Source organism: Terrapene carolina, unplaced genomic scaffold, assembly GCF_002925995.2.
Source record: "Terrapene carolina triunguis isolate 2854851 unplaced genomic scaffold, T_m_triunguis-2.0 Scaffold62, whole genome shotgun sequence".
Taxonomy (NCBI): Eukaryota; Metazoa; Chordata; order Testudines; family Emydidae; genus Terrapene; species Terrapene triunguis.
The window spans coordinates 33,478,902-33,505,089 of NW_020664413.1; the positions used below are offsets into that span (position 1 = coordinate 33,478,902).

Below are 26,188 nucleotides of genomic sequence, written 5' to 3' on the forward strand. Positions count from 1 at the left end.
GAAACTAATTGACACAGCTTGCTAATGCTGTGAGCATCATAATTTCTTTAAACTGAAACGATTAGGCCTGCCTAGGTGAGTGTATGGAAGCCTTAGATCTAAGTGTGTGTTTGATACCATTTAGATTTATTCTCCTCCCAGTTTTTAGCACATTTTATTGTATTTGACATTTTTGAATCTCAGACTGTTTCTGAGATAATCTACAGTTCATCCTGTTAAGAGGTCCTTCAGCTCCTGAAGGAAGTTAATGATAGGGGATTGTGCCTAAACCCTATTTGGGTTCTTATTCAAAAGTGCCAACCAAGGTGTTTTGATACTAAGGCTTGGTCTACACTGGGGGGGGATCGATCTAAGTTACATAACTTCAGCTACATGAATAACATAGCTGAAGTCGACGTACTTAGATCTACTTACTGCAGTGTCTTCACTGCGGTAAGTCGATTGCTGACACTCCCCCGTTGACTCTGCCTACGTTTCTCACTCCAGTGGAGTACTGGAGTCAACAGGAGTGCTCTCAGAGGTCAATTTATCGCGTCTTCACTAGACACGATAAATCGACCCCCGCTGGATCGATCGCTCCGGAGGTAAGTGTAGACATGCCCTAAGTAAGCCATAAGGTACAGTTGGTTCTCTGGCTGTGGTGAGCCTGAACCATAGGAAGAGGCTGAATACCACAGACAAGAGACAAGTTTGGGGGGCCAAGGTGGCACATAATAAAGAATTATTCCTCACAGTTCAGTATGGTTCCAGGTGCCATCTATTATATGTGCATCATTAAACAAAAAATACCCCCCCATATGCAGTCATGAACGTGTAGCTCCTAGATAGAAAAAACAAAACGTACTGTAATGATGAAGCATCACTCATATTGTATACTTTCTGCACTCCACCCACAAGCCGTACAAGAACCAGGTCTATTCTAAATTGAGGATATTTACAGCCATAGATTGTAGACATCTTAAAGCCCAAATTCCTGGATTTCTAATATTTTTAAAAAGAATTATGTCCTTGAAAATTTGTTTTGAATTTACTTACCCTTAACTTATAATATGTACTCTGAGCACTCCACTGTACAAAGTTTTCTTTGTCTGAGAATCAAGTATCAGAGAGGTAGCCGTGTTAGTCTGTATCCACAAAAACAGTGAGGAGTCCGGTGGCACCTTAAATACTAACAGATTTATTTGGGCATAAGCTTTCATGGGTAAAAAACCCACTTCTTCAGATGCATGGAAGAAGTGGGTTTTTTAGCTATGAAAGCTTATGCCCAAATAAATCTGTTAGTCTTTAAAGTGCCACCAAACTCCTCGTTGTTTTTGTCTGAGAATATTATCTATACCCATTAATCTCCAGGGCGTCAGCCATGTCTATTTTGAGGAAGCTGTTGGTTTTTTGGTTCGGTTAAAAAAAATCTTTTGTCTGCTTTTGCACAATAACAAACACTTAGTTACATTAATAATAGTATAATTTTTTCATGTAAGCTACTGCTACAGCGCTATACAATATAATGGTTAGTCTGTATTCCTGCACAGTTTTAAGGTACTGGTCTAAATGACACTTCAGCTGGCTATAGTCTCTGAGCTCAAACTCTCCAGTAAGATTATTTACATCATTTTTCAGCTGGTTTAAAAATCATTCATTGGTCTATTTATTCTATGATGTCTTAGTATTCATCTTTAGTAATTGCCCACATATATATTTTTACTTTTCATATATATATATATAATATAAAAAATTAGATTAGGTATGTGCAGAGAGATACCCTTGAGTTATCAATTATAATATTCGTGGGCCTTCATCAATACTCAGATTTCACAAGCTCTGATCATTGTTATAATTACTACTGAAATGATGTCTTATGAAATTTGCATCATGTCCTAAAACTTCACATAATAAAATCTGAAAGAAATGCTGTATTTATAAATCACACAACTGCTGTAATAAGTAAGCTAATAAGTAGACTATTACTTTTTCTTTTTTCCAGACTGACAGTGAAAATGCAGCATCTAAGGAATCCTGATGCATAATTAGGTAGATCAGTGCCAAATTATCATACACATTACTCTGAATGTATAGTATTTTTATACAATACAGTAAGAGATTTATTAAACAATACTGAAAATCAAATTAAATAATGAATAAATAAGTGCATAATTACTTATTTTTCATATATAAAAAGTCCTACCTCTTTGCTTTCTTCCATATCCGACTCACTGCTAAACTCTTCTGTGTTTAAATTTTCAAAATCTGATTCTCCAATAGCAATAGGTACTGTCACAGTAAGGCCCGGATTGTTTATGAATGACATATAATCATTTTCATCAATTACATATTTCTCCACACTGCTGCCTGTTCCTACACCACTGGTCGTTCCATTCCCATCTCTAAAACAATTAAGATCTTTGCTTATTTCAACGACAGTATGGTTGGAAATGCAGCTTTCTTTCTTGTTGTTTAGATCTTCAAGTGCTTTGATTTCCTCTAATGCTTTTTGCTTTCTAACAAAGGCTTTTTGGACGAATTCCCGTAATTTTTTTTTCACATAATCTATTCCCTTCTGAATCCTTGCAACGGCAATCTGGAGATTGTTCGTTTCATTATCATCATCTGTAGCAGCAAGGTTATCTGAACTAAATGAGCTCAGTAGCAAGGCCAGAAACAGGTTCAATACCTAAAAGATGAGAAAACATAGCTGTATAATATATATGTGTATATAAGAAATTAGTATTTTTAAAGGACACTATCTAATTAAAAATTATACACACTATTTGTTTTTAAAAAGAAACGTATTTAATTTATTTTGGATAATCAAATAACAAACAACAATAAATATGAAAGAGTTTTACCAAACTTTACCCACACGATGAAAATAAATCAGTTTAGCTTCCAAAATTCTCACATACTAACATATTACTGCTGTTTTGGGATTCTAAACATCTCAAGACAATGTTTATTCATTTAAAAATAGCTTTAAAAAGTTCTGTGTGGCTGTATCAACCAGAGTGTTGAGAGAACACTGTCCAAGCCCTTTTGAAAGATCTGGTAGAATTTAACAAGGATAGGATCGGATTCTATAGAAACTATTGTAAAAAACTACATAATTTAATGGTAAAATTATGTCCTCCTTAGATTGTCTAACCACTCGTAAGACATTTATAGCAGGAATGTAATTTTCAGTCAAATTCTATAGGATGGCTTAACAACTATATAGAAAGGTTAACAATCTTTATTAAATCCTACAGTACTCCCATAAGGAGTATTTAAAAAAATACTTTTTAAACAGCACTGCTTAGAATACTACTTAGCAAACAAAAAATAAAATTATTGTAATTTTCAGTTTTGCTTATCTTTCCATTTAGCACACAATGATTTCCTCTGGGTTTTTTTCGGAATTTGATATTACAATGGTCTTCTTTGTTTGTTCGCCAGAAACATTAACGAGGCTAGTATCAATACTGCCCTGAGAATATGTTTTATTATTTATACTGTAGGCTAGAAGATGGTACACAAAAGGACAAACCATTTTTATTATTTTATTTTACCAAAGTCTTCCATAAACTCGGGCTATTTTCTTTTAAATGTTCATAGCAATAGACAATTATACAGCTATATGTCTATATCTAGGTAGATATATACAAGATTGATATATATCAAACAATCCGGTGTAAATGTCCTCACTAGAGTACTCTTTTTAAAGTAGTGGTCTGGATAGTTTAAAGGTCATGGGATATTCACACTTTCACATGTCAGAGTAGAAGCTGTCATCTGATGGCTGATTAGTTATAATCTCAGTCAGTCTATTTCCTAATGAACACGTGTCCACAAAAATTTAAGAAAAACACAGGGCACTCAGTCAGAGTGTAAATCCAGGACAGATGTCAAACAAACAAAAAAACCAATCACTGTACTTTTGGGGTGATCAAACTTTCCACATGTGCAAGTGTGACAGACTCCTCCTTCCTGTTCTACTAAAGGGCCAATTCTGCAGACCTTGCACATTCAAAACTTCACTGAAGTCACAGAAATATGTAGGCACAAAGAAATGCAGGATCAGGCTCAAATATTATGCCCGAGGAAAAAGAATAATGTTAAAATGCAGAGCAGGTTGCTGCTGCATAGCAGGCAATCTAGAGCTCTGCACATTTCTGCTGCACACTTCACTGATGGCCTAATGATGAGGTTGCTAAGTCAGAGAAATGAATGGCAGTAGCCATGTTGATTGCTGTAGAATCTCTCTCTCTCTCTCTCTCTCTAATATATGCGATAAAATACATGTCCAAAAGAGGATGAAAATATCAACAAAAAAGGACATTTTATTTTCAATCAACTCAAAGTATGTTACAAAAATGGACAATAAAAACACTTAAAACTAAAATAAAAAAACAGTAGACTCTTATCTTAAACACTACTTCCCAGTTAGAAACATATTTTTTCAAAAGTTCTAAATTGGCCAATTTAATTTACATTGGGCACAAACTTGGCACTCTAGCTGTCAGCTTGGATGCAAATTCTGTTCTGAAAATACAGCTAATCATTATGTCATTCTTATTCTTCTAGTTTGTCATGAAAATAGTTTAAAGCAATTTTAGAGGACTCCACAAATGGTGTAATTTTAAAATAGAAGTTTTACAGGCACATGGTGGGTGCAAATGCATATTGCTCTGGAAGTTTGTTTTATAATATATACAGGTATCTCGAAAAAGTAACAATAGCCAAACTTTGAAAACTTATACACCTAGTTAGGTAGATAAAGTTAGGCATCTGAATCCAACATGTACTACATAATTAAGCACAACTGAATGATTTATGAAATTTAATTGTGAGTGTAGTTTTTTATTAATTTAAGCTAGAATCACAGTTGTTGTCCATTAAAGACCTTATACAATCCATGCAAGAGTCTTGTGTTTATAAGGACACCCCAGTATTCTTTGGAGCATATATTTTCTAGTACAGGGACAAAAAGGGGATAACAGCTGACAGAGTCACAGAGGGCTAGATTATGTCTTCATACACAACTCTAAGCAAGGAGTAGTGCAGCATACACAGCACAAAACCAGATTAATAGATTCCAAGGCCAGAAGGAACCATTGTGATCATCTAGTCTGACCTCCTGTATAACACGGGCCATATACTCTCCCCCAAATTATTCCTAGAGCATATCTCTTAGAAAAATATCAAGTATTGATTTAAAAATGGCCAGTGAGAGAGAATACACCAAGACCCTGGGTAAATTACTCCAGTGGTTAATTATCCCCACTGTTAAAAATGTACGCCTTATTACCAGTCTAAATTTGTCTAGCTTCTACTTTGTGGGAGACACTGTGACTCAGGTTTGGTCTACACTAAACCCCCAAATCGAACTAAGGTACGCAACTTCAGCTACGTGAATAACGTAGCTGAAGTTCGAAGTACCTTAGTTCGAACTTACCTCGGTCCACACGCGGCAGGCAGGCTCCCCCATCGACTCCGCGGTACTCCTCTCGTCTAGCTGGAGTACCGCAGTCGACGGCGAGCACTTCCTGGTTCGACTTAGACGCGATAAGTCGAACCCAGAAGTTCGATCGCTCGCCGCCGAACTACCAGGTAAGTGTAGACATACCCTCAGACAACACCTCTGAGTTAATTATTTGCTGCTCACTCACTCCATGCATGGGAATAAGTGGATGTGCAGTACCTGCTTACTCCTGCACACCTGGACGCAAGCTTAGGGTACCCCACACTGCAGTGTAAGGGTGGGGTGGGGAGCTGTTCCTCCCTCTCTCTCCTCTGGTGGGAATGTAGTCCGAGCCATACAGAGGTTTTTACAAAGTAAGCATGGAAAACCTTTATTTAAGTGTTATATATACTTTTTTGTCGGAAAATGAATATCTGAAAAATTACATACCACAAGGTTTCCAATGACCATGACCAGCATGAAAACAATAAGGCACATGGCTTGGCCTGCAACCTCCATACAGTCCCACATAGTCTCTATCCATTCTCCACACAGCACTCGGAATACAATCAAGAAAGAGTGGAAAAAGTCATGCATGTGCCAGCGTGGAAGTACGCAGTCTGTAGCAATCTTGCAGACACAGTCTTTGTAGCTTTTACCAAACAGCTGCATACCAACCACAGCAAAAATGAAGACAATGATGGCCAGCACCAACGTCAAATTTCCCAAAGCCCCCACTGAGTTACCAATAATCTTTATCAGCATATTCAGTGTTGGCCAAGATTTTGCCAACTTAAATACTCGGAGCTGAAAAACAAGAGCAAAGGAACATTTTAGTACTAATTACAATGAAGCTCTGAAGGTGTGTCTTGCATCTCTATTTATAAAAAGTTCTGTATTGTAAAATATTTCATTTTATAAATTTAGATGCCATTTTCTGTGGATGCAGTCTACACTATATTTGTAATGCAGAACCTGTAGGGCCTGTTCCCAATTAAAGTTTAGAAAATATAAAAATGTCTTTTAAAATGAACTAAAGAAACTAGGATGTGAGAATATGGCTTGTAATAATACTGGTAAGAGAGCTAGAAATGGATATTTTAAATGTGTAAATAATACATCAGCTGATAAATGTTCAGATAGTTAAAATTTTCACAAAGATTTAGGAAAGTTTAATGGATTATCTGGGGATTGAGAAAGACACGGGGGAGTGAATGGGGAGGAAAATTCCATATTTAATGCAAAAAAATTGAATTGGGGTTACATTTGGTTAGTTTGCTGCAGTGCATCCTCCATGTGGCTACTCATGAAAAGAACCCAGAAGCTTAAACTATTGCGTAATGCATTAGCTCATCTCTAATGGTGCCTGAGTCATTTTGAATTTACAGCACTGTTACTCCATGGACTACACTGACAACCTTTCCCCTTTTGATGCCATTCAAGGGATTGGTAAGCCCTAAATGAACTTGGATCCACTACAGTACACTAGGTAACATTTCCTGTCTGATCATAGGCTTAAATAATCCAAGCCAATCCAAGCTAAAAATGTTCTTAGCAGAAGCTTCCCACCTCTGGAATCTGTTCTCCCTACAGGTCTTTGAGAGTGGGTTTTTTGGTGAACTTCCATCCTGGGGGTGATCTTGACACAATCATTCTGAGAGGTGTGACCTATGCTGTTCAGTTTACTAAAGTGTCAGTTTAGAAACCCAATTATGCTAATTTAAAGGTTCACATTGTAAACTATTCACTGATCTTGAAAGCATGTGGAAAGATAGAGGAAGGATCATAATATTAAAATCTTTACAGTCTGTTGCGAGGGACAGCTTATTGTGGTACCAGCTCAGTGTGTGGGGGGAGGGTATGGTAGATAATCAGGACTTTCTCCTCTCCCTCAATCAAGCCCAAGGAGCCTAGTAGAGCCTTGCAAGGCATGTGAGCCCACCAAGAGAAGTCAAATCAGTGAGCACACACAATCCTATTTTTAATATCTGCACAAACTGCTATGGGCAGTTTTGGCAATTCACACAGGAGTGTGGTGGGGCCTTTTGGGAGGGAGTGTGGAGTTGTTTTCCATTTGAACTCCTGAATGGAGAGGAATATGCTACACTCCTTAGAGGTGCATAGTAGTTTGCACTTCCCCACATCAGATGCAGTGCTCAACCTGCAGCAGCTCCACCCTGTCCTCAACAAGCTGTCCTGCGAGTTGGGTCTTAAAGGAACGATCTAGTCTTAATTAACAGTGGACAAATGTTAAAGCAATATTTTGATAGTGATAAAGTGATCTCCATTTAAAAAACAAAACAAAACATTTTCTGTCAGTAAACATAATACGGTATTTGAAGTTGCTAGATGCCACAGCAATGGATGCCATAGAAAAACCTAAGCTAGTTAGTTATATTTCCTAGTCTTAGTATTGGGAAGTATTACAGTTTTTCAGAAACTACATGTGGTAACAACTGATAAAAGTTTAATAGTGCCTGTTGTGGCTCCAGAAACTATATGTACATTGGCCTGTAAAAACATGACGTTTGGATATAGGGTGATAAAAAAGCAAACATTTACAGTGGTACCATATAAATATTTCACTGAAACATACATTCTTAATTTAGGTGATGCCATGGTAAAGTCAATACTTTGATATGGTACTGTGTTACCTCTAATGGAAATCACTGTAATTATTGCTACATTTTGTCCTCTCTTGCTCCATCCTGTTCCCATTGAAGCAAATGTATTACAAATGGTGAATGGAGATGAGGAAATAGAGAGAAGGCAAAATGTTTGGAAGGCTGGGGTCAGGAGTTAACTGATGATTTTGTGTATTTTTTATGGTTGTATTAGTAATTATGTGCTTGCACAACCTTAACTAGCTTTTAATAAATGTATTGGATTGGGGGAAGACACATTAATAAACATATATGTATATATTGTATGTATGTATATAAATATGATATATGATACTGCCTTATAATTTACATGCCATATCTTACATTCTGATCATATCTCTAATAATATCTTTTATCACTCCATCATTTGCTGTATTGTTGATAAAAAGACTTGAAAAGTACCATGTTTTGCTCCCTCCCTTGATAAATTAGATTAAATTATTGACAAAAAATTGAAAATGTGATCGTATATCTCACGCTTAATTTCATCAAAGTTATCCATCAGTGGATTTTAATGAGAAAATATAAAAATGAGATTTAAATATAAGGGGTTTGTACATGTTACCTGAACCTTGTGTTAAAAAAACAGATTTATTACTATTGGACCTGATTTTAAAAATTAAGCATTCACAATCATTCTTCCACAAGTACTATTCCACATCACATTGTGCAGGCAGTGAAAATAGAAGTTTTTTGAATCTGCCATATAAACATACTGTGTCTGAATTATAAGTATAATTAGGACCTGTAAATAAAAATCCCCGCGTAAATGTTATTTATTAATATATTTACCAATCTGAATGAGCGGAGAACTGATAATCCTTCAACATTTGCAAGACCAAGTTCCATTAAACTAAGGCTGACAATAATACCATCAAAAATATTCCAGCCTTCTTGGAAATAATAATAAGGATCCATGGCAATTATCTTTAAAACCATTTCTGCTGTGAAGATCCCAGTAAATACCTAAATGCAAAATTTAATCAATTAGTCTATTTTACTGGAAGTTTGTTTATAAATGTATTTGAGCAAATTTCTACAATCCAGCTGTAAACTCATAGACTTTAAGGCCAGAAGGGACCATCACAATCATCTAGTCTGACCTCCTGCACATTGCAGGCCACAGAACCTCACCCACCCACTCCTGTAATAGACCCATAACCTCTGTCTGAGTTACTGAAGTCTTCAAATCATGATTTAAAAAATTCAAGATACAGAGAATCCACCATTTACACTAGTTTAAACCTGCAAGTGACATGTGCCCAGTGCTGCAGAAGAAGGCAAAACTTTCCCAGGATCTCTGTCAGTCTGATTGAGAGTAAAATTCCTTCCAGACCCCAAATATGTCACTCAGGCCCCGATCATGTGGGCAAGGCCCACCAGCCAGTCATCCATAGGCTATAACTGTTACATATAACAGCTTGTTATATATCTACATAGTTCCTTAATATTTTCACACAGTAATATTCAGTAATTAAAATCAGTGACTGAAAGACTTTACCTTCCTGCATTTATTTAGTAACTTATATTTTATGAGTTGGTGCTTTCAGTCCAGTTCCTACAGGATACATCAAATAAAAATAACACAATAATTGACAGTAATTTGCATCCTTGCTGGCAGTCTCAGAAGAGAGAGAGTCTGAACTAACTTCCCCCTAACGGTGGTTCCTTCAGGTCAGAACTGAAATATGGAGGTGGAATAGGACAGAGAAGCTTGCTCTGTCTGGGCTGTACCTGTTCTGTGGATAAAGAGAGGGTTCGATCCTTCAGTGCTGCCAATCTAGCACCTTCCGTGAGCTCCACATTCATATGGAAAAATGTGGTTCAAAATATTTGAAGGGACCACGGCTTAAATGGCAAAACCCCATTGATTTTAGTGGGGCCAGGGATTTCACCCCTAGATCTCTTCTGCACTACATACTGATAAGCAGCCTGTAAAGCCCTAGTGATTCTGAAGCAAATTATGTAGTGCCAGATACATCCCAGTGTTCTGCAATACCACAGAAGTGTGTCCAGGATTTTCCTAGTTATCTGCTGAAGCAGAAATTGTGCATTCTGCCACCACACTGTGATTGTGCAGTTCCTTCATCCCACTTGCTCTCAGCCCCACAATAGTTAATTCTATGACAGCAAGACTGACTTTTTCAAACCACTATGCAAGTGTGATGCTGTAGGTGACTGGACCTAAATCTGGGAATTTCAGAATTGGGAGTACAGTACCTGAAACACCATTAAAACATTAATCACTGTCAAATGGTACATATCAATATTTTTTACAAGTATTACTTTTCAGAAATAACAAAACTATACAGTTAGACAAGATTTAAGGGAGATTACAGCATAATCAGAGGAAAAGAGACAACTCTGCAGAACAGTTACAATTGGGGTCAAGGGATTTAGGTAGTAAATGAAAAACAAATTTTAAAATGTCTTTCTTCCCAAACACACATGCCCATCACCCACAAATAATTTTTCTTGAGCTTTTGCTGCACCATCAAAACCAATGGAAATAGAACATCTTAGCTGAAATGAATCTACCTTTTCTGATAATTACTGGTCGTTCTTAATCTGAAATGACTAATAAATTGTGTAGAAAGTGAATCATTCCATTTCATAACTATTTCTTCCTTCTCATCACAATACTGCAAGAGCACAGTCTTCTGTTTGCCATATCATAATCAATCCCCTAACAATAGAATATGATATCAACAAATAATAAAACATTCTTTGGATGCAAACCACCAAATGAGGAACTGAGGATTTAATTGAAACCAGTAGAGAGGACATTCTCTGCATGCACATACCCTTAATTAAGGTTAATGAATTATTAGAATGGATAGTGCAAAGCCTACTTCTTGTTAAAATGCAGAGAAAGGAAATCAGGAATTCAAAATGGGGGAGGGGAGAGAAGGTGGAAAGCAGGACCTTGGATTGGCAAATGGCTGGAGTGAGAGGGGCCTAAATTAATCTTTTCAGAGACAGACTATAATGTCTTGCGGAAGAATAATCTGGAATGTGTATTGAATACAAGGAAAATATGAGTGATTTCAGTTGTTGCATTAGGAAGGAAACCCTATTTTATAGAAGAGCATCTCAGATTGTCATTTTAATTTTCTTTGTTTTTATATTTTATTAATGTACTGTTTTAAAGGGTCATTGCCAAAATGTAAAGACTACAGAAAATGGTTCTGTTCTTTAAAACATCTTCTTACAGAGCTGTATGTCAGACCTCCTGAAATCAGTGTTCAAAATGAATAGAAGCTAGACTTCTCAACATCCAGCAATGATAATTAGGGCACTTGGTTGATTTTGGTTCTCAGGCGTGCATATGACGAGTCTGTGTCTCATTCCATCCCTCTCCTATCCATACTTTCTGCAATCTTGTGCACTGGCAAGGGATTAAAAATTTATAAGAATCCTGTTCTCAGACAAAGAATTCTTGCAACTAAGCATGAAAATGGCAAGTGGAGTGAATGAGACAGTATATATATCTATAGATATAGATATATATTCAGAGAGAGAGAGAGAGTATATACACACACACACACACTCACAAACAACAAAGTTGGCAGGTCTTACTATCCAGAAAGGCAAGCGTGCATAGCCCCAAGCCTATGGGTGAGGTTTTAACAGTGTGTGTAGATAAATATGTAAAATTGACACAACACTTCTGCACACACAACTGTCAAATGTACTTAGCTATTCTTTATAGTGGGATTTGTTCAATACAGTATTAGTATCAATGCTACAATACCATACCACATTTCATCTGGATTACAAAAATGACAGCAAAATTCGTAGGAATTTTTTTTGATGGAAAATGTCATTTTTGTCTAAATCAGAACATTTAGGAAAATGTGTTTACTTTTATGAACATTTGCACAAAAATTTCCATTTTGAGACTTCTGAAAATGTTTCAGAATTCCAAAATTTTATGTTAAATGTTTTTCATTTTTATTTTTATTTTATATTATTTCATACCATGTCAGCACTATGACTGCTATTGACAATGCACAAAATAATGGTGGAAATATTCTATTCTATTGTTTTATTTTTATTTTAAACATCATTAAGGGCAGCTGCTACTTAGTACTGATTGGAGTGACCCTTTGATGTAGAAAAGATAAAATGTTTCATCAGTAGTAAGTAGAAGCTGCCCTAAATGATTTTGAAAATAAAAAAAATAGAATATTTCAATGATTGTCATGTTATGACATGTCAGTTAGCACACAATGTTATGAAATAATGTAAAAATAATATAAAAATTGGAGAAGAGAGAATAAAATAACATTCTAAATAAAATTTCAGAATTTCAAAATTAAGATTTTCTGAAATTGATTTTTTTTTCCTTGGAAATTCCAGTTCATGAGAAATTTAAAAAATATTTGTTTTTTGTTCTGAAATTCCAAGTTTCAAATTCCAGCTTTAAATGGCACCCAGTTTTTCTAGTGATATTGTTGGTAAATTTGCAAACACTTGAGCACTTTCTGATACGCATTAAAATATAACCTTCTAGTTTGGTATTTTTCCAGTTACCTAAAGTGGCACTGGGATGTTAGTAGCAAGAGGAATGCCATTCCAGTATTACTACTTTCATATAAAAGTAACTGAAGACAATTCAAAGAGCTATTCTGATAGTGGAATATTTTATTAGATTTCTGACATAAAAAAAATATTTTCTATGCAAAGAGTGTCAGCACCAACGGGAGAGAATTAAATCATCATCTAGCAGCTAAAAAAGACAAAATCTAAGATAGGCTTCAAAGAATCTGTCAAGCAATTTACCTAAACTGAAGATTATGCTGTCAAACAATATTCAATGATTTAATTACAACTCAAGATTATGGGCCTGATCATGCTCCTGTAAATATCAGGTGCAATGCTGGCCTCAATGGAAGAGGCCATTCTTATCTGTGAGAGTCCAATGTACACTTTCTAATCTGCTTATAAAAGGCTGTCTGGAATGAAGTTAAAACAAGTTTTTATCTATCTAATGAATGCTATATATACACTTTTTTTTTTAGGAAAATGCATTTTTATCCACTACATGGTACATTAGAACCCACTTACCAGGTTTCCCACAGTAAGCACACTGCTGAACTGTTCTGTCATTGGGTAGTGTTCCATGGCCATAAACAATGTGTTTAGAACAATGCAGATAGTAATAGCAAGATCAACAAATGGATCCATCACAACCAAATTGACTATATGTTTTACTTTTAACCATGGGCTCCAGCAGTCCCAGATCAAGAAAGTGTTTGCAAATCTGTACCAGCATGGTGGACATTTTTGTCTGGATTCTTCAAGTTCTGGAAAAAAAAATGTTTAACATTAACTTATAAAACCAACAATTTTCCTAACAGAGCCACTAAAAGTTCTTAGTTTAAAATTAAAAAAATATCCCAGAGGTTTATGTGCGGCTAAAATATAGTATATGAAAGAATTAGTCATATGCAATTTGTACACTAAACACACACATTTCCAAATGAGTGTTTATATCTTTATAAGCATAATGATACTGCTGCTTTCACATTAACTGAGTAGTACATGATTTTCTCAACTAAAACGTATTCACTATTACAATAAACAATAAACAATACTGAACCACTACTTTCACATACTGCAATGTGAGGGATACTCTCATTCTTTACTCAAATCAGCAGCGGATTACCATTTTGTGGGGCCCTGGACCAGAGCAAGTGGGGGCCCCTCCCCACCTCTTCTGCCTGCAGTCCCCTCTCTGGGCACTCTCAGGCAAGCCCCCATACCCCAACCCCGCTCATTGGCAGAAGCATCAGGCAGGCAGAGTGGGGCAAGCCCCTGTGCCCCAACCCTGCTCCCCAGCAGGAGCGCCAGGCAGAGCAGGTTGGGGCACAGGGGCACCCTTTTTCTGGGGGCCCCCAATTGGCCGGGGCCCCTGGGCATGGGGCCCGTTGGCCCAGTGGCTAATCCACCACTGACTCAAATCACTGTTGTTGTTTTTTAAAACAACAACAACATGCAGTATGTGGATTAAGACAAACACAACCCTTCCCCCACTCAGTTTTAATAGGAAAAGTTGTCTTCTCATATACTTACAATAAATCTATCAATTAAGAAGCAGATCTATTATGAAAGCCTGTGTCCTCTGTTGGGAATATTTGATTCCTATTTTTCCTTACATTTGACATCATCATAAAGGTCAGATTTCCAGAAGCCAAATTGCCTCTAAATAGTGTTTGATTACAAGAATGAACATCCAGTGTGAGAAATCAGACCTTAATGGGATGTTTGGGGATGGGGCAGAAGGAAGATGGAGATATTCTGGTTTAAGTGAAAAGAAGTTAGCCTAGTGAAAAGCACCCCACTCCTCCTTTTCACTCCTTCCCCTCCAAAATGTCATGGCACTGTTTAGTAGAAGTTGAGTCTGAGTGTGTGCATTGCAAAGGGCATCAGTAGGTGGTGAGCAATTTCCAAAATTCTATATAAATATTAGTAGTGAAGATCTTCCTGCAGTAAGATAGAACAGGTTGGTTGGGTGGAATAACCAAATTTCTGAATGTTTAGCTAGTCAGAATGCTGACGGGGGAGGATTATTGTTAGGAATCAGGGCCTGCAGCAGAGCCAGTCTTCAGGTAACTTAACGAGTGCAGCTGGCCTGTAGTAGTCTGTATAATTGGCTATACCACATGATCAGTTGGAGGGGTCAGCAGACCAGTTCTTAAGCTGAGCACCAATTCCGCGACTGTTCAAAACATTTGCCCCTGGTTGTGTTAGTTCCTGCCCACCCCCCATTCCAGGTAACCCAATTCTCACACTTGGCTCTGGTTCCTGACTTTGTCTCTGAACTTTGATTCCATCTCCTGGCTCCTGACCCTTGGCTCTGGCCTCTTACTGACCCTGGGCTGCAATTCCTGGCTACTGATACCTACTCTAACCACTAGCCCCAAACGACCTCATCTCGGTTACTGACAGTGATCCTGAACTGGGATGGAAAATGGGCTTTCAGAGAGAATGATTGGGAGGACAAGGAAGACAGGGTTTCATAATGGCATAAGCTCAAATCTATCTGATTTTTCTGCCTGTCCTTGCTAGTAAAGAAAGAGGGAGAGAAAGGTAAACAGTGAGAATCTTCTTCAGCTGAAGGAAGAGGTGACAGAGGTGAGAGCAGAACTTGCCCAGAATTTTGCATAATGGGAAGCAAACTGGCCAATCTAAACATAGTGCTTCATTTACAGACATTGGCAAATTTGTACTAACTTCTTGTATGAATCAGTCAAATTTGTATGGACTCAACTGACATCAAATCTAGTAGAAAGGAAGACTCTACTGTGGTCTGAGATTTGTAAAAATGCATTGGAAGTATTTTTACAAGAGGATAGGTAATGTACACCTTCTTCTCTGATTATAATTAAGCTTGGATTGATTTGCTTCTCTGAGAAATGAGAAAGTGACTTAGGAACTCATTTTAAAAAATGTGTTGAAATTTTGACTTTTCACAAATGAATTTGAAGAGTACTTTGTAAATTTTGTTTATACATTTTCTTTGTCTGACTTTTTAGAATTGCTGTTAAAATTTTTCCTACACATATTAATCAGTAATACTGTGCCAAAAGGTATCATGATAGATCTTTAGAGCAATTCAAAATGTTATGTTATTTGAATGAAGTTCCAGTATATTCCGTTTTCATCATGTTTCCAAATCACCTTTCATTCATCTAGTTTTTGTGAATAAATATTTTATAGAAGGAACTTGCAATATAGGAGGTTTTTATACTTTTGTATAAAATGTTATTTATATTTTTGTCTGCAGCCCTCTAGTGTAACTCAAGAGAAGAAGTGGATGTATAGGGTTGGAGGGACCCAATTTATTTTTATATGTTTTTTTTTTAATCAAAAGACATCAGTTGTTGTTCACTTTCCATACTTGTCTGTCTTTGGACTTTAAGGTAAGGACTTTGGGTAAGGACCATGCATAGCACATCTCTGGGACTACCATAAACAAATTATTAATATGTAATGATAGTTTCTGTGAAGGTTTGCTTTAATCTCCTATTGACCTGATGTTTTAGAAAGAAATCTCGTTCTGCAGTATCAGCTCTCTCTTTGACCTCTACCACTTCATCATAAATGCTAGTATCATGGAATAGTCTTTCTCCTTTTGCAGTTAAAAAAAAGACATAATTAGTCATCTGCCCTTGGATGGCTGTTACCCTTCAGACCTGATCTCCCTTTCAGTGGCTGCACTAAGAGAAATTAGCTTTCTTTCTCCTCACAGGGGAATATTTCCCTAACAGTGTTTATTTTGTTTCTCCTACTCTGTTCTAGACTGGAGCTAATATATAAAAATATATAGATTGGGACTAATATCATAGGAGGTTTAGGATAAATCAGGGTAAATGATTAAGAACATGTGCTGGAAATGTTCATTATGTACTTCCAATGCCATACAGACTTCACCTGTCCAATTATACAATTACAAGTGAAATTGTGTACATCTTGTCTTAAGTGCCGCAACTAACACAAATTGAGTGAAATGTGTATAAAAATGAAATTTGTCACATACCTTCCATTGTGTTTGTGAGTATGCTGGCTATACTCATTGCTCTTTGTCTTGCAGCAGAATCTTCCAGCATTTCCATGGAAATTTGATAAGAACTCAATCTTCTTTTTCTTATTTCTGTTTCTGTAGTGGTGCACTGCAAATGAAATGCTGGTGAATTAAACCATTTTCAGCAACTTATTAACAACACAATATACAAATCCTATCATGACTTTCAAGGAAAGTCTGCTATGAACAGCTTCTTATCCAATATATTAGACTTTCCTTACATACTACAAGTTTCGGTCTCCACTAGGATTATCTTTGCTGTTTCCTAGATGTCTGGTGGGAATTTCAAACTACCCAATAAGCAGTGAGCTAATTGGAAGTGGGTATATGCAAATACACGCTGTGTGATTAGATAGAGGAGAAGGAGGATTTTAGGTTCTAGCAGAAATTCAGGTTCTCTCATTGAAGGGGTTGTTTGAGAAAGTACTTGCAAGATGACTCTCAATTTGGAGAGCAAATTGCCAAGCAGTGCTGGGAAGTTGGGGGCTAATGGTTAATTTAAATAAATGCTGTGAGTAAACTAAAATTTGCTGCCAGGTATCTTTTTGCTAAATACTTATTAATCTCTTAAGAAATTAACCGCAGTTGTAGCCTATTACCCAAAGTTCCTGACAGATGTGCATATTTGCCAGTCATAAGGTAGCAATGGCAAAAAAACTAGTATTTAAAAGGGTAATATTGGCGCATGAAATACAGTAGTAAGGAATTAATGATGATCGTGCTACTAAATGTTGCATTCCCATCCTGCTAAGAAATCTCACAATTTCTATAAAAGCATTTCTGATGATGGAAAAATCAAGTTATAATCATTGCTTTTTCATCCACCTAAATCTCAGTGTTTCAAAAGGGTTGCAATAAATATGGAAGTCCCCACATATTTTCCTAGTCCATTAGGATGTATAATATGATGGCCTTGGACTTTTGCCTTCTGTTTTATATGATCTCAAGTTACCTTTATAAAGCAATAAATATTAAACTCTGATTTAAACATTCTTTAGCAGGCTACTGCTCCTGAGCATGTGTATATTTTTTACAATTTTTTCTTTTCCTCTTGCTTGAGATATGATGCAGTGGTCTGAACATAGGAGTGGGAATCAGGAATTCGTGAATCCCAATTCCCTGCTCTCTCTCAGCAAATCACTGTATGGCTTTGGCAAGTCACTTAGGGCAGTACATAGTGCAGTGATCTGCATCATATGGAGTGTAAATTCTAAAGCACAGCAGCATGTTATGCACTAACTAGCCAGTGTAGACCCTGCTGGCGGTTACTAAAAGTCCCCTAGTGTGTGTTAATGTAGTACTGCTTGAAATAGGATGACATTAACGTGCAGTAGGGAACTTTTAATGTGCATCAGTAGGGTCCACATGGGCCAGTTAGTGCACAACACGCTGGTGCACATGAATATTTACATCCCGTTCCCAATTGGTGCGGACTAATGTACTGTGTAGACAAGCCCTTACTTTCTCTGCCTTGGTTCTACCACCTATAAAATGGGGATAATAACTCTTGCTTACTTCACAAGGGGGTTGCAGTGATTAATTGGTTAATGTTGGTTTAGCATGAAGATAAAAAGCTCTGTACAAGTGATGACAATTATCATTCCTGAAAAGGAGACTCGACATAAACAGGCTGAATCTCTTTTAGATGAAAAGATCTATCAAATATGCACAAGCACACATGTACCAACTGACAGTTTCCTTAGTTAATTTTTTGAATTTCTAGTCCAAAGACCTATGTCAAGATAGGAAATAAACATAGAAACAAAACAAGAAATATATGGTGGTGGTGAAATTTAAATACTGCATTGTAAAGAAGATGTTTGTGATTCAATTCAGTACTATTAAAAGCTAGCCTGTGTCATTGACAATACATTTTGTATAATATTATACTGTATATACCATCATTTTTTGTAAATATTTTAAATATCTCATTTGGGATTCCAGAATTTTACAACATCAGCTGAAATTAATGCAATTGGATGGGTGTATAATAAACACATTTTCTCATTAATATTATGTACCTGGTCTTCCTCCCATTGAAGTTCTTGGTATCACCCCTTATCTTGTTAGTTCTATGTGTTTGCAAGTACTGTACTTATACTTAGTTGTGGACTGAAGGAAGTTTATCTATTTCAATCTGTTTTGTTGGGGCAAAACTTAGATTCAGATGAAAATGTTCAATTAAGATATTTTTCTCTCCCTATCCTATATGCAGATCTCCCATTGAAGACAGTGCATGTAGGAACAGCAGAATATTTCAGTTCAGTTCTGCCATCTGTATCTGAAATTCCCCCGCCCCTTTACTGTGTTAAAAGAATTACAAGATATAGATGAATTTGCAGCTGTAGAAACACCTGCCTGAACTATTTCAAACTTGATTATATGACAGTGAAGTTACTATGGTCAGTGGTTTGTCTATGATCACCTCTGGGAGAAGTTGTCCAGTCGGCGAAGTGAGAGCTGAAGGTCCTCCAACCAAAGAAACCACCCCATTGCAATCTACAGTGCTGTGCATCTTCCCATTTTGTGGAAGCGCTGGTACCATCCTGGATGACGTACTGGCTTCACTAATGTTACTGTTGCGTCTTTCACCATGTCTGTTTGGAGCAAAGAAAGACTCTCTTCTGCTCTCGTTGTCTTCAAGAGTGCTGTGCTCATCATCAGCGAAGTCATTTTCTGATCCTATATCTTTTGCTCGACCTCTGAAGCTGAAAATGCTCGTTCTGCTGTTGCGCCTTGGGGAAAACAGGGAGCCACGAATACTCAGCAAAGACTGTAGAAAACCCCACCCCCCCACAAAGAACAGCATTAGTAAATGAAACACTTTAAAATACAATATCTTGTTTTCTCGTGGTAAGTAGTTACCATGCTCTAGAGAGAGAATATTTATTTGTTTTTAAGTACCAACAATGTGCTCACAGGGCCACGTTGTCTACGGGGGGGGGGGGGGAATTGTTTTTGAAGTGTTATGGAGGCTGTAATCAGAAAGAGGGAGGGGAATGAAGTCCAGCCACTGGTATCAGAGTGTTTGGTTGTGCGGGGAGGGAAACAGGAAAGTTTAGCAGTTAGGAGCATTGGCAAGAAGAAAAGGGATTGAGGTGGTGTCCACCATTTTCTGGGTTCTGGAGAGAGGCATGCTTCCCACCTACACCCTGACTGTTTATGTGCTCTACTTTTTTCTGTCTCCCACAAGATTGCAGGGATGAGGGGTCCTTGTACATTTTTCTTTCCATTCCTTGTGGGAAACAGGGACTCTAAATCACAAGGCTCATTATTCATTGCATCTCACTCTACTTTCCTGAGGGATGAGTGTTCTAATGATCAGTGCTAAAGTCACTCTGGATAAGCCCAGGCTGTACACCAGTCTGTAATCTTCACCAGCAGGCCCCATGTTGTGGGGGCCACGTAAGCAGCACTCTCAAACTACCACCCAGTGAAAAGTTTGGAGAAGACATGCTGGAAACTGTATTGGCACATGCCCGCCCTCACTGTGCTGTGAGGGAATGGCTGCAGAGCCCTCATAGACTGCACAGAGTTCCCAGAAGGCTGCCACTTATGCATTACAGTTCTAAAGGTGGTTTTTGCATATAGTTGAAATTACTTTTAATAAAATTTTAGGGCCATGAGTTCTAATTCTGCCCTTAAATGGGAATGTGGGACTTGGAAGGAGCTTGCATGAGTGTCCCAGGCAGGATTTGACTCAAAGCAAGTATACAGAGATCAGCACTGAGAAAAAGAAAATCAAACTTTGTTGGTAATTCTTCTGTTTAATTACAGTACAAGAAACTGCTTCATAGAACCTTTGTCTTCCTTTCTGCATATTTCATTAGCAGCATTCATGAATAAATAAAACTAGTAACAGTCTTGGAGAAAACAAACCCTGCATTAAGCTTTCTTCAAGCTTCCCTTTTTACCAGTCTTCATGTCTTGGTATATTAAGTCTCAATTCAGCCACTATTTTTTCAGGAAAAAATGAGTATTTACATGCATAAAATAATAGCATTTACATTCAGATTTTATTGTGAGTGCAAGAAAGAATATGAAAAGCAGAGGCTACTTTTAAAAAATATTTATCCCTACATCTGTACTAAGAACCTGAGCACAAAATACTGTTGGAAATATATATATATTATATGTGGGTCTGGTAGCACTGCCTTTTATTAAGGCTACCCAACACTTCCAGTTATAAGACCCAGACTTATAACTTTGCCAGACTTTAACCATTTGGGCTGAAAACTTCCATGCCAGCTATCTGCCTCAGTCTAAATGTTTTTGGAAAATTCTTCTTAAAGTTGCAGAGCCATTTCCAAGAATGAGGCTAAGGAAATATGTTGTTTTGCCCATGTTAAAAAATTCTGATGTCCTTTCCTTTGAAAAGCTCTAGTGTCATGTGTCCCTCCCCCCGCCCTGCCCCCCCTCGCTTTGGGGCATAGACTTAAACTTTGGCATGGGGGTGGTCTTCGTTCCAAGGATGTTTCTTTTGCTATCCCCATGAAAATCTGCCCAAATTTGGTAACATTATAAGCCCTTGAAAAATCACAGGTCACACATCTCAGTAGAGACTTCTTAGGTTTTAGCAGCTAAATTCCCTGAAGAGTCTGTCTACCTGGAGCATGCTCCAGACTGGAGCTGAGCAGGACTTTCCCTGCAATTGAAGCTCTGGAAGCTGTGGGCTATGCTGGGTCCACTTGAACTGACACTTGAATTGAGAGCAGGGAAGCTCTCTGTCCTGTGCTCTCAATGCTTCCCCTGCTGCATTCAGGAGGAGGAAGCTGACAGATTCAAATGTGATGGAGACAAGAGCCAGACCTGCAGAGAACTTGGGAGAAATTGATTGGGACAAGGAGCCTGGGGTGGCAACTAGGAACAGAGGTTGATGGAGGTGGGATGGGGAAGGTGAGAAGAGGGTAAATGCAAATGGAAGTTGGGGTGGGCAGGAGACTGGGACTGGCTGGGTAAGATGATTGGGATTCAGTGCTGGGGAGGGAATGTTGAAGGCAGGGGAACTGGGATCCCAGGGGTGGGGGAGATGACTGAGATTTTCTGAGGAGTCAGGTGGGGAGACTGCAACTATCTGGGCAAGGAGACTGGAACTGGGATAGGTAGTCTATAAGGGTGAGACTAGGACTGATCTGAGAAGCTCCTGCTGAATGACCCATGGGGTATCAATATGGTGCCAAATGATGGAATTTCTGTTTTTTCTGTTTGCTTTTTTAAAAACCAAGTAAATGACACACAAACTACATTAGAAGAACAATATTAAGGTTGCGAAGTCAAGCACTCAAAAGGTAGGAAATGCCAGAATTAAGGTTGTCTGTATAACCTTCATTCAGCCCCCTTGAGTGTGTGCATTAAGAAACAATTGTTACTTACACAATCATATTCTATTTTTATCATCATTCAGTGAATAGAATGGATGGTGCTCACTTCAGTGAGCAGTTATTTTGTTTTTTCCTCGTTCAGAGTGTGGCTCCATGCTTATTTCCTGCACGCTATTCAAACCCTACTGTGAAGACAGAATTATTAATTTCCTCATGGGCTTTTCTGTGGCATTCCTCACTGTAATATATCCAAGTACTATACAAATGGTTATGAATTTATTTCACAAAACTCCTGTGAGGTGAGGGATTGAAATTATTCCCATTTTACAGATGGGGAATTGAAACACAGAGAGATTGAGGTGAAAATTGTCCACTAATTTTGGTGTCCAATTTGAGAACTCTAGGACCTGATTTTCAGAGTACTTATTATATACAGTGCTTTATATGTTCAACACATATCTCCCATTCACTTCATTTGCAGCTGTGAGTGCTCAGCACTTCTGCAAATGAGACCTGAAGGTCTCCAGTCAGACACCCAGAAAATTAGGAATGCACAGTTAGTGACAACCCATGAAAAGTTTGCTTTAAGTAACATAATGTATCCTTTATCACATAGCAACTCTGTGGCAAAGGCAGGGATAGAATCCAATTCCCCAGGGCAGCATTCAGCTGCCTACACCAGGAGATCCTGCCTCATTCACTACATACCGTTCACCTCCTGCAACATATGAAGCACATAGCCTACAGACAACAGTCTCCTTCACTACATAACCCTGAATCATGCCCAAAGAAGATCCATCCTGTGCACTGAATGAAGCAGGGGTCCTGTGGAAAAAACAGTATGTGGTCATGTAATTGTATCATAATACATACACACAAAGAAGCTGAATTAAAGTTGGTGTATTTCTGGCATTTAGTAACTTTTGAGAGCTTGACATTGCAAATGCTCTTATAACATAGTTTGTGTGTGTAATTGTATATATAACTTCTTTCCTGCATTGCATCCACTAAAAAAGGTTTTCATTTCCGTATGTTTTTAAGGTATACCAAACTTTTGTGACTATTGTGTGTGTGTGTGTCCCTTTTTAGGAAGTTATAGCAATTAGATAGAGGTGCCCTCTTTGACTAATTTTGATCTTTCTTGGCAATTAATTATATTTAATTTTGTATTTTTCATAACTCAATTATACATCATTTATATTCTGCAGTTATACCTTAGTACTCTGTATAGTTACATATCTACCAAAATGAATTGTTACAGTTATTTACTTGGTGGCACTGTAATTTGTTTGATAAATAGTATAACAAAGACTGCAGTGCATTCATCTTTAATTTAAGTTATACAACTCAAAACCTGAGATAATCAATTTTTGTAATAATTTCTAAGGCCTAACTCTGCAATCCTTCCATATGCTGGGATCCCGTTGATTTTGAGCCCTAGGTTGAGCCCTAAGGGAGTAACTCCAGAGGAAAAAGTGCACAGTCAGTTTGAAAGAGCTGTGTGCTTCTCAGACACACATGCTCAAAAGACACATTCAGAAGAAATAGACCCCTCACTCCAAATCTGTAGCAGTTGCTGTGCATGCAGGAGGACACATGGGATACAGGAGCTAATCCAGCTCCCATTGAAATGAATGGAGACCTCCCCAGGGGAGCTGGAGCAGATCCATAGTGAATAGGGTGTGAGAGGAGATCTGTGGATGAAGACTGCTGCTCCCCACTCATATGCACACACATGGAGTCTTGAGCCACTGGATCAGAGCAGCACACAGACCCAGGGCCGCCCGGGGGGGGGGGGCGGGGGGCAAGTGGCACAATTTGCTCCAGGCCTCGGGCCCCACAGGGGCCCCCACAAGAATATAGTATTCTATAGTATTGCAACTTTTTTTATGGAAGGGGCCCCCGACATTGCTTTGCCCCAGGCTCTCTGAATCCTCTGGGCAGCCTTGCACAGACCTATTCGCCATGTTTTCTCTGATCTTTCAGCCTGTTCATCATGTTAACCATCGCTACTCACACTATAATGTACAATCACTAGGAAATTCTCTGTGTGGCACGAGGCACAGAGTCTTTCCAACACAGACTCTTCCCATCTCCCTTCATTGCACAACAGACAGATGGCATTTCCATTGCATTTTGGCCATTCCCTGGATATGTAGAGGGGCAAGATTTGCCCTAAAGTACTGATATTGCTTCACAAAAAGTGACCAAGTTAGCTAGTTAAATTGGTGATTTGATACTCTTTAGATCACTAGCTCCCTTGATAAGTTCAGTGGTGAAAAGTTTTACTTTAGGTGGTTGTTCTTCTAGCTACTTTATCTCTGCTTGTGTAAGTCGTGGCCAGTTAAGAAAAGCCATTTCCCTTTTTTTACTGTACCTTTCCCTTATTTAATCTGAAACCTAAAATGTACAATGTTTGTTTCTATTTGATGGGTTTTAATTTTTCATTTTACATGATGAATTATCATTTAGTTCAGTGTTATGGAAAGTATTTAAAGAGCCTTGAGATTTTTAAGCTTGCTAAGGTTCTATGGTAGTTTCTTAGCTCTTGCTGATGGGGGACTTGGTGGTAAAAGGCAAGAAGGCTTTCAGAGAGGTTAATAAAATATGATGGACTAGTCCATGCCAATGATACTTTACTGTTAGAAAATAAATCCACATCAAGTATTTCCCATACGGTCTCTGTCCTGTAAGCATACAAGAGAGTTGCAGGGCATGGGGTTAACTATGGGAGGGCGTGTGATTTAGTAGATAGTGCTCAGGACTAGGATTCAGAAGTTTATGGTTCTACTGGCTCTGTCACTGACCCTTCTGTGTGACTTAAGCAAGTCATTTAGTATCCCCATCTGTGAAACAGGGATGATAATACGTATCAAACTCAGACAGATACTGTCAAGCTTAATTCATGACTATAAAGCCTTTTAAGCTCCTTAGATGAAAGGCATTATATGGGCCTGATCCAAAGCCCATTGCAATGAATGGTAAGACACTCATTAACTGTAATGGGCTTTGGATCAGACTCAAAATACGTAAGTTCAAAGTACTATTATTATATCAAATCAAATTATAGCTACCCAAGAATTTTTATCTCTAGACATTAAATGGGCACCTAAATGCATACAGTATCTGGGAATTTGAATTGAGTTATATAAGCAAAGTTATCCCAGTGTGATAGAAGGGATACCTTGACTTAGGACTTGTCTACATAGGGAGGTTAGTGTGCAGCAAGCCAAGGGGTAAATCTACAGCACACTAGTTTGACACACAGTAGTTCACTGTGTGGACCCTGCTACAGCGCACTAAGTCTGTAGTGCGCTTTGTCATCCTACTGTTTCAAACATCAGAGCACATTATTGAATTTTTAGTGTGCTGTAGCAGGATCCACAGTGTGAGTTAGTGGATGTCAAAGTAGCGGACTATAGATTCACATCCTGGCTTGCCATCCGCTAACTTGCCATGAAGACAAGCCCTTTCTGTGGTGGAATATAATGATGCTCTCATATAGAATGAATTAATTTAAAATGAACAGTATGTCTAAATTACTTATTGGTATAAGCTTAAATGTTCCCCTGTCCCATTCTCATTATTTTGGAAACTCAGAAATATTTTTCTCATTTGCCACCATTTAAAAATGCATCTGAAGAAGTGAGGTTTTTTTTATCCACGAAAACTTATGCCCAAATAAATCTGTTAGTCTTTAAGGTGCCACCGGACTCCTTGTTGTTTTTGTGGATACAGACTAACACGGCTACCCCCTGACATTTAAAAATGGGTTCAGTAACACAAACAACAAAAGTTAAGGGTGGTCTGGTATTCCTAGAATACAGAGAATACATGGGGATGTTGTCTCCTACAAAGGTTTTATTGTTTGGGGCTTGAGATGATTTAGGAGTGGACAACCAACGAGTGACTTATGTAAGTTTTCCTAATGAGTTCCAGTCAAAACCTTTTTAACACTCCACATCATCAAGTGGTCTGTGTATGCAAGATATTTTATGGAAATACATTTTTAGAAGTGTTTTAGCAAAGTTTTGGGTAAGTAAGCCCATGTTAGATAATTTAACAGAAACATCCAGCTAACTGTTTGAAACACTGCTGACTATAATGATTACAAAAACTAAGTTTACACAGAAGCTCTTTTCCCCGCATTTTCCTTTTCTTCTCTCTTCATATAGTCATAGTC

At 37.9% G+C, this 26,188-nt stretch overlaps 1 protein-coding gene across 16 annotated transcripts in view; it reads right to left on the reverse strand.

Annotated features, from left to right (window-relative positions):
- LOC112105136 (sodium channel protein type 2 subunit alpha-like) overlaps positions 1 to 26,188 on the reverse strand; it is a 101,449-nt gene that overhangs the window by 52,099 nt on the left and 23,162 nt on the right. For 6 of the 16 annotated variants that reach the window (XM_026647517.1, XM_029910580.1, XM_026647515.1 and 3 more), the window contains exons 11-16: positions 19,110 to 19,457; positions 16,640 to 16,772; positions 13,165 to 13,403; positions 8,887 to 9,060; positions 5,882 to 6,238; positions 2,183 to 2,668 (exon numbers count right to left, since the gene is read on the reverse strand). In XM_026647517.1, coding sequence (XP_026503302.1) covers positions 2,183 to 2,668; positions 5,882 to 6,238; positions 8,887 to 9,060; positions 13,165 to 13,403; positions 16,640 to 16,772; positions 19,110 to 19,457 — 1,737 coding nt within the window. Of the gene's footprint in view, positions 1 to 2,182; positions 2,669 to 5,881; positions 6,239 to 8,886; positions 9,061 to 13,164; positions 13,404 to 16,639; positions 16,787 to 19,068; positions 19,458 to 20,032; positions 20,038 to 26,188 lie in introns of all 16 variants that reach the window. The other 10 variants (XM_026647512.1, XM_026647518.1, XM_026647514.1 and 7 more) reach the window with 5 other exon arrangements.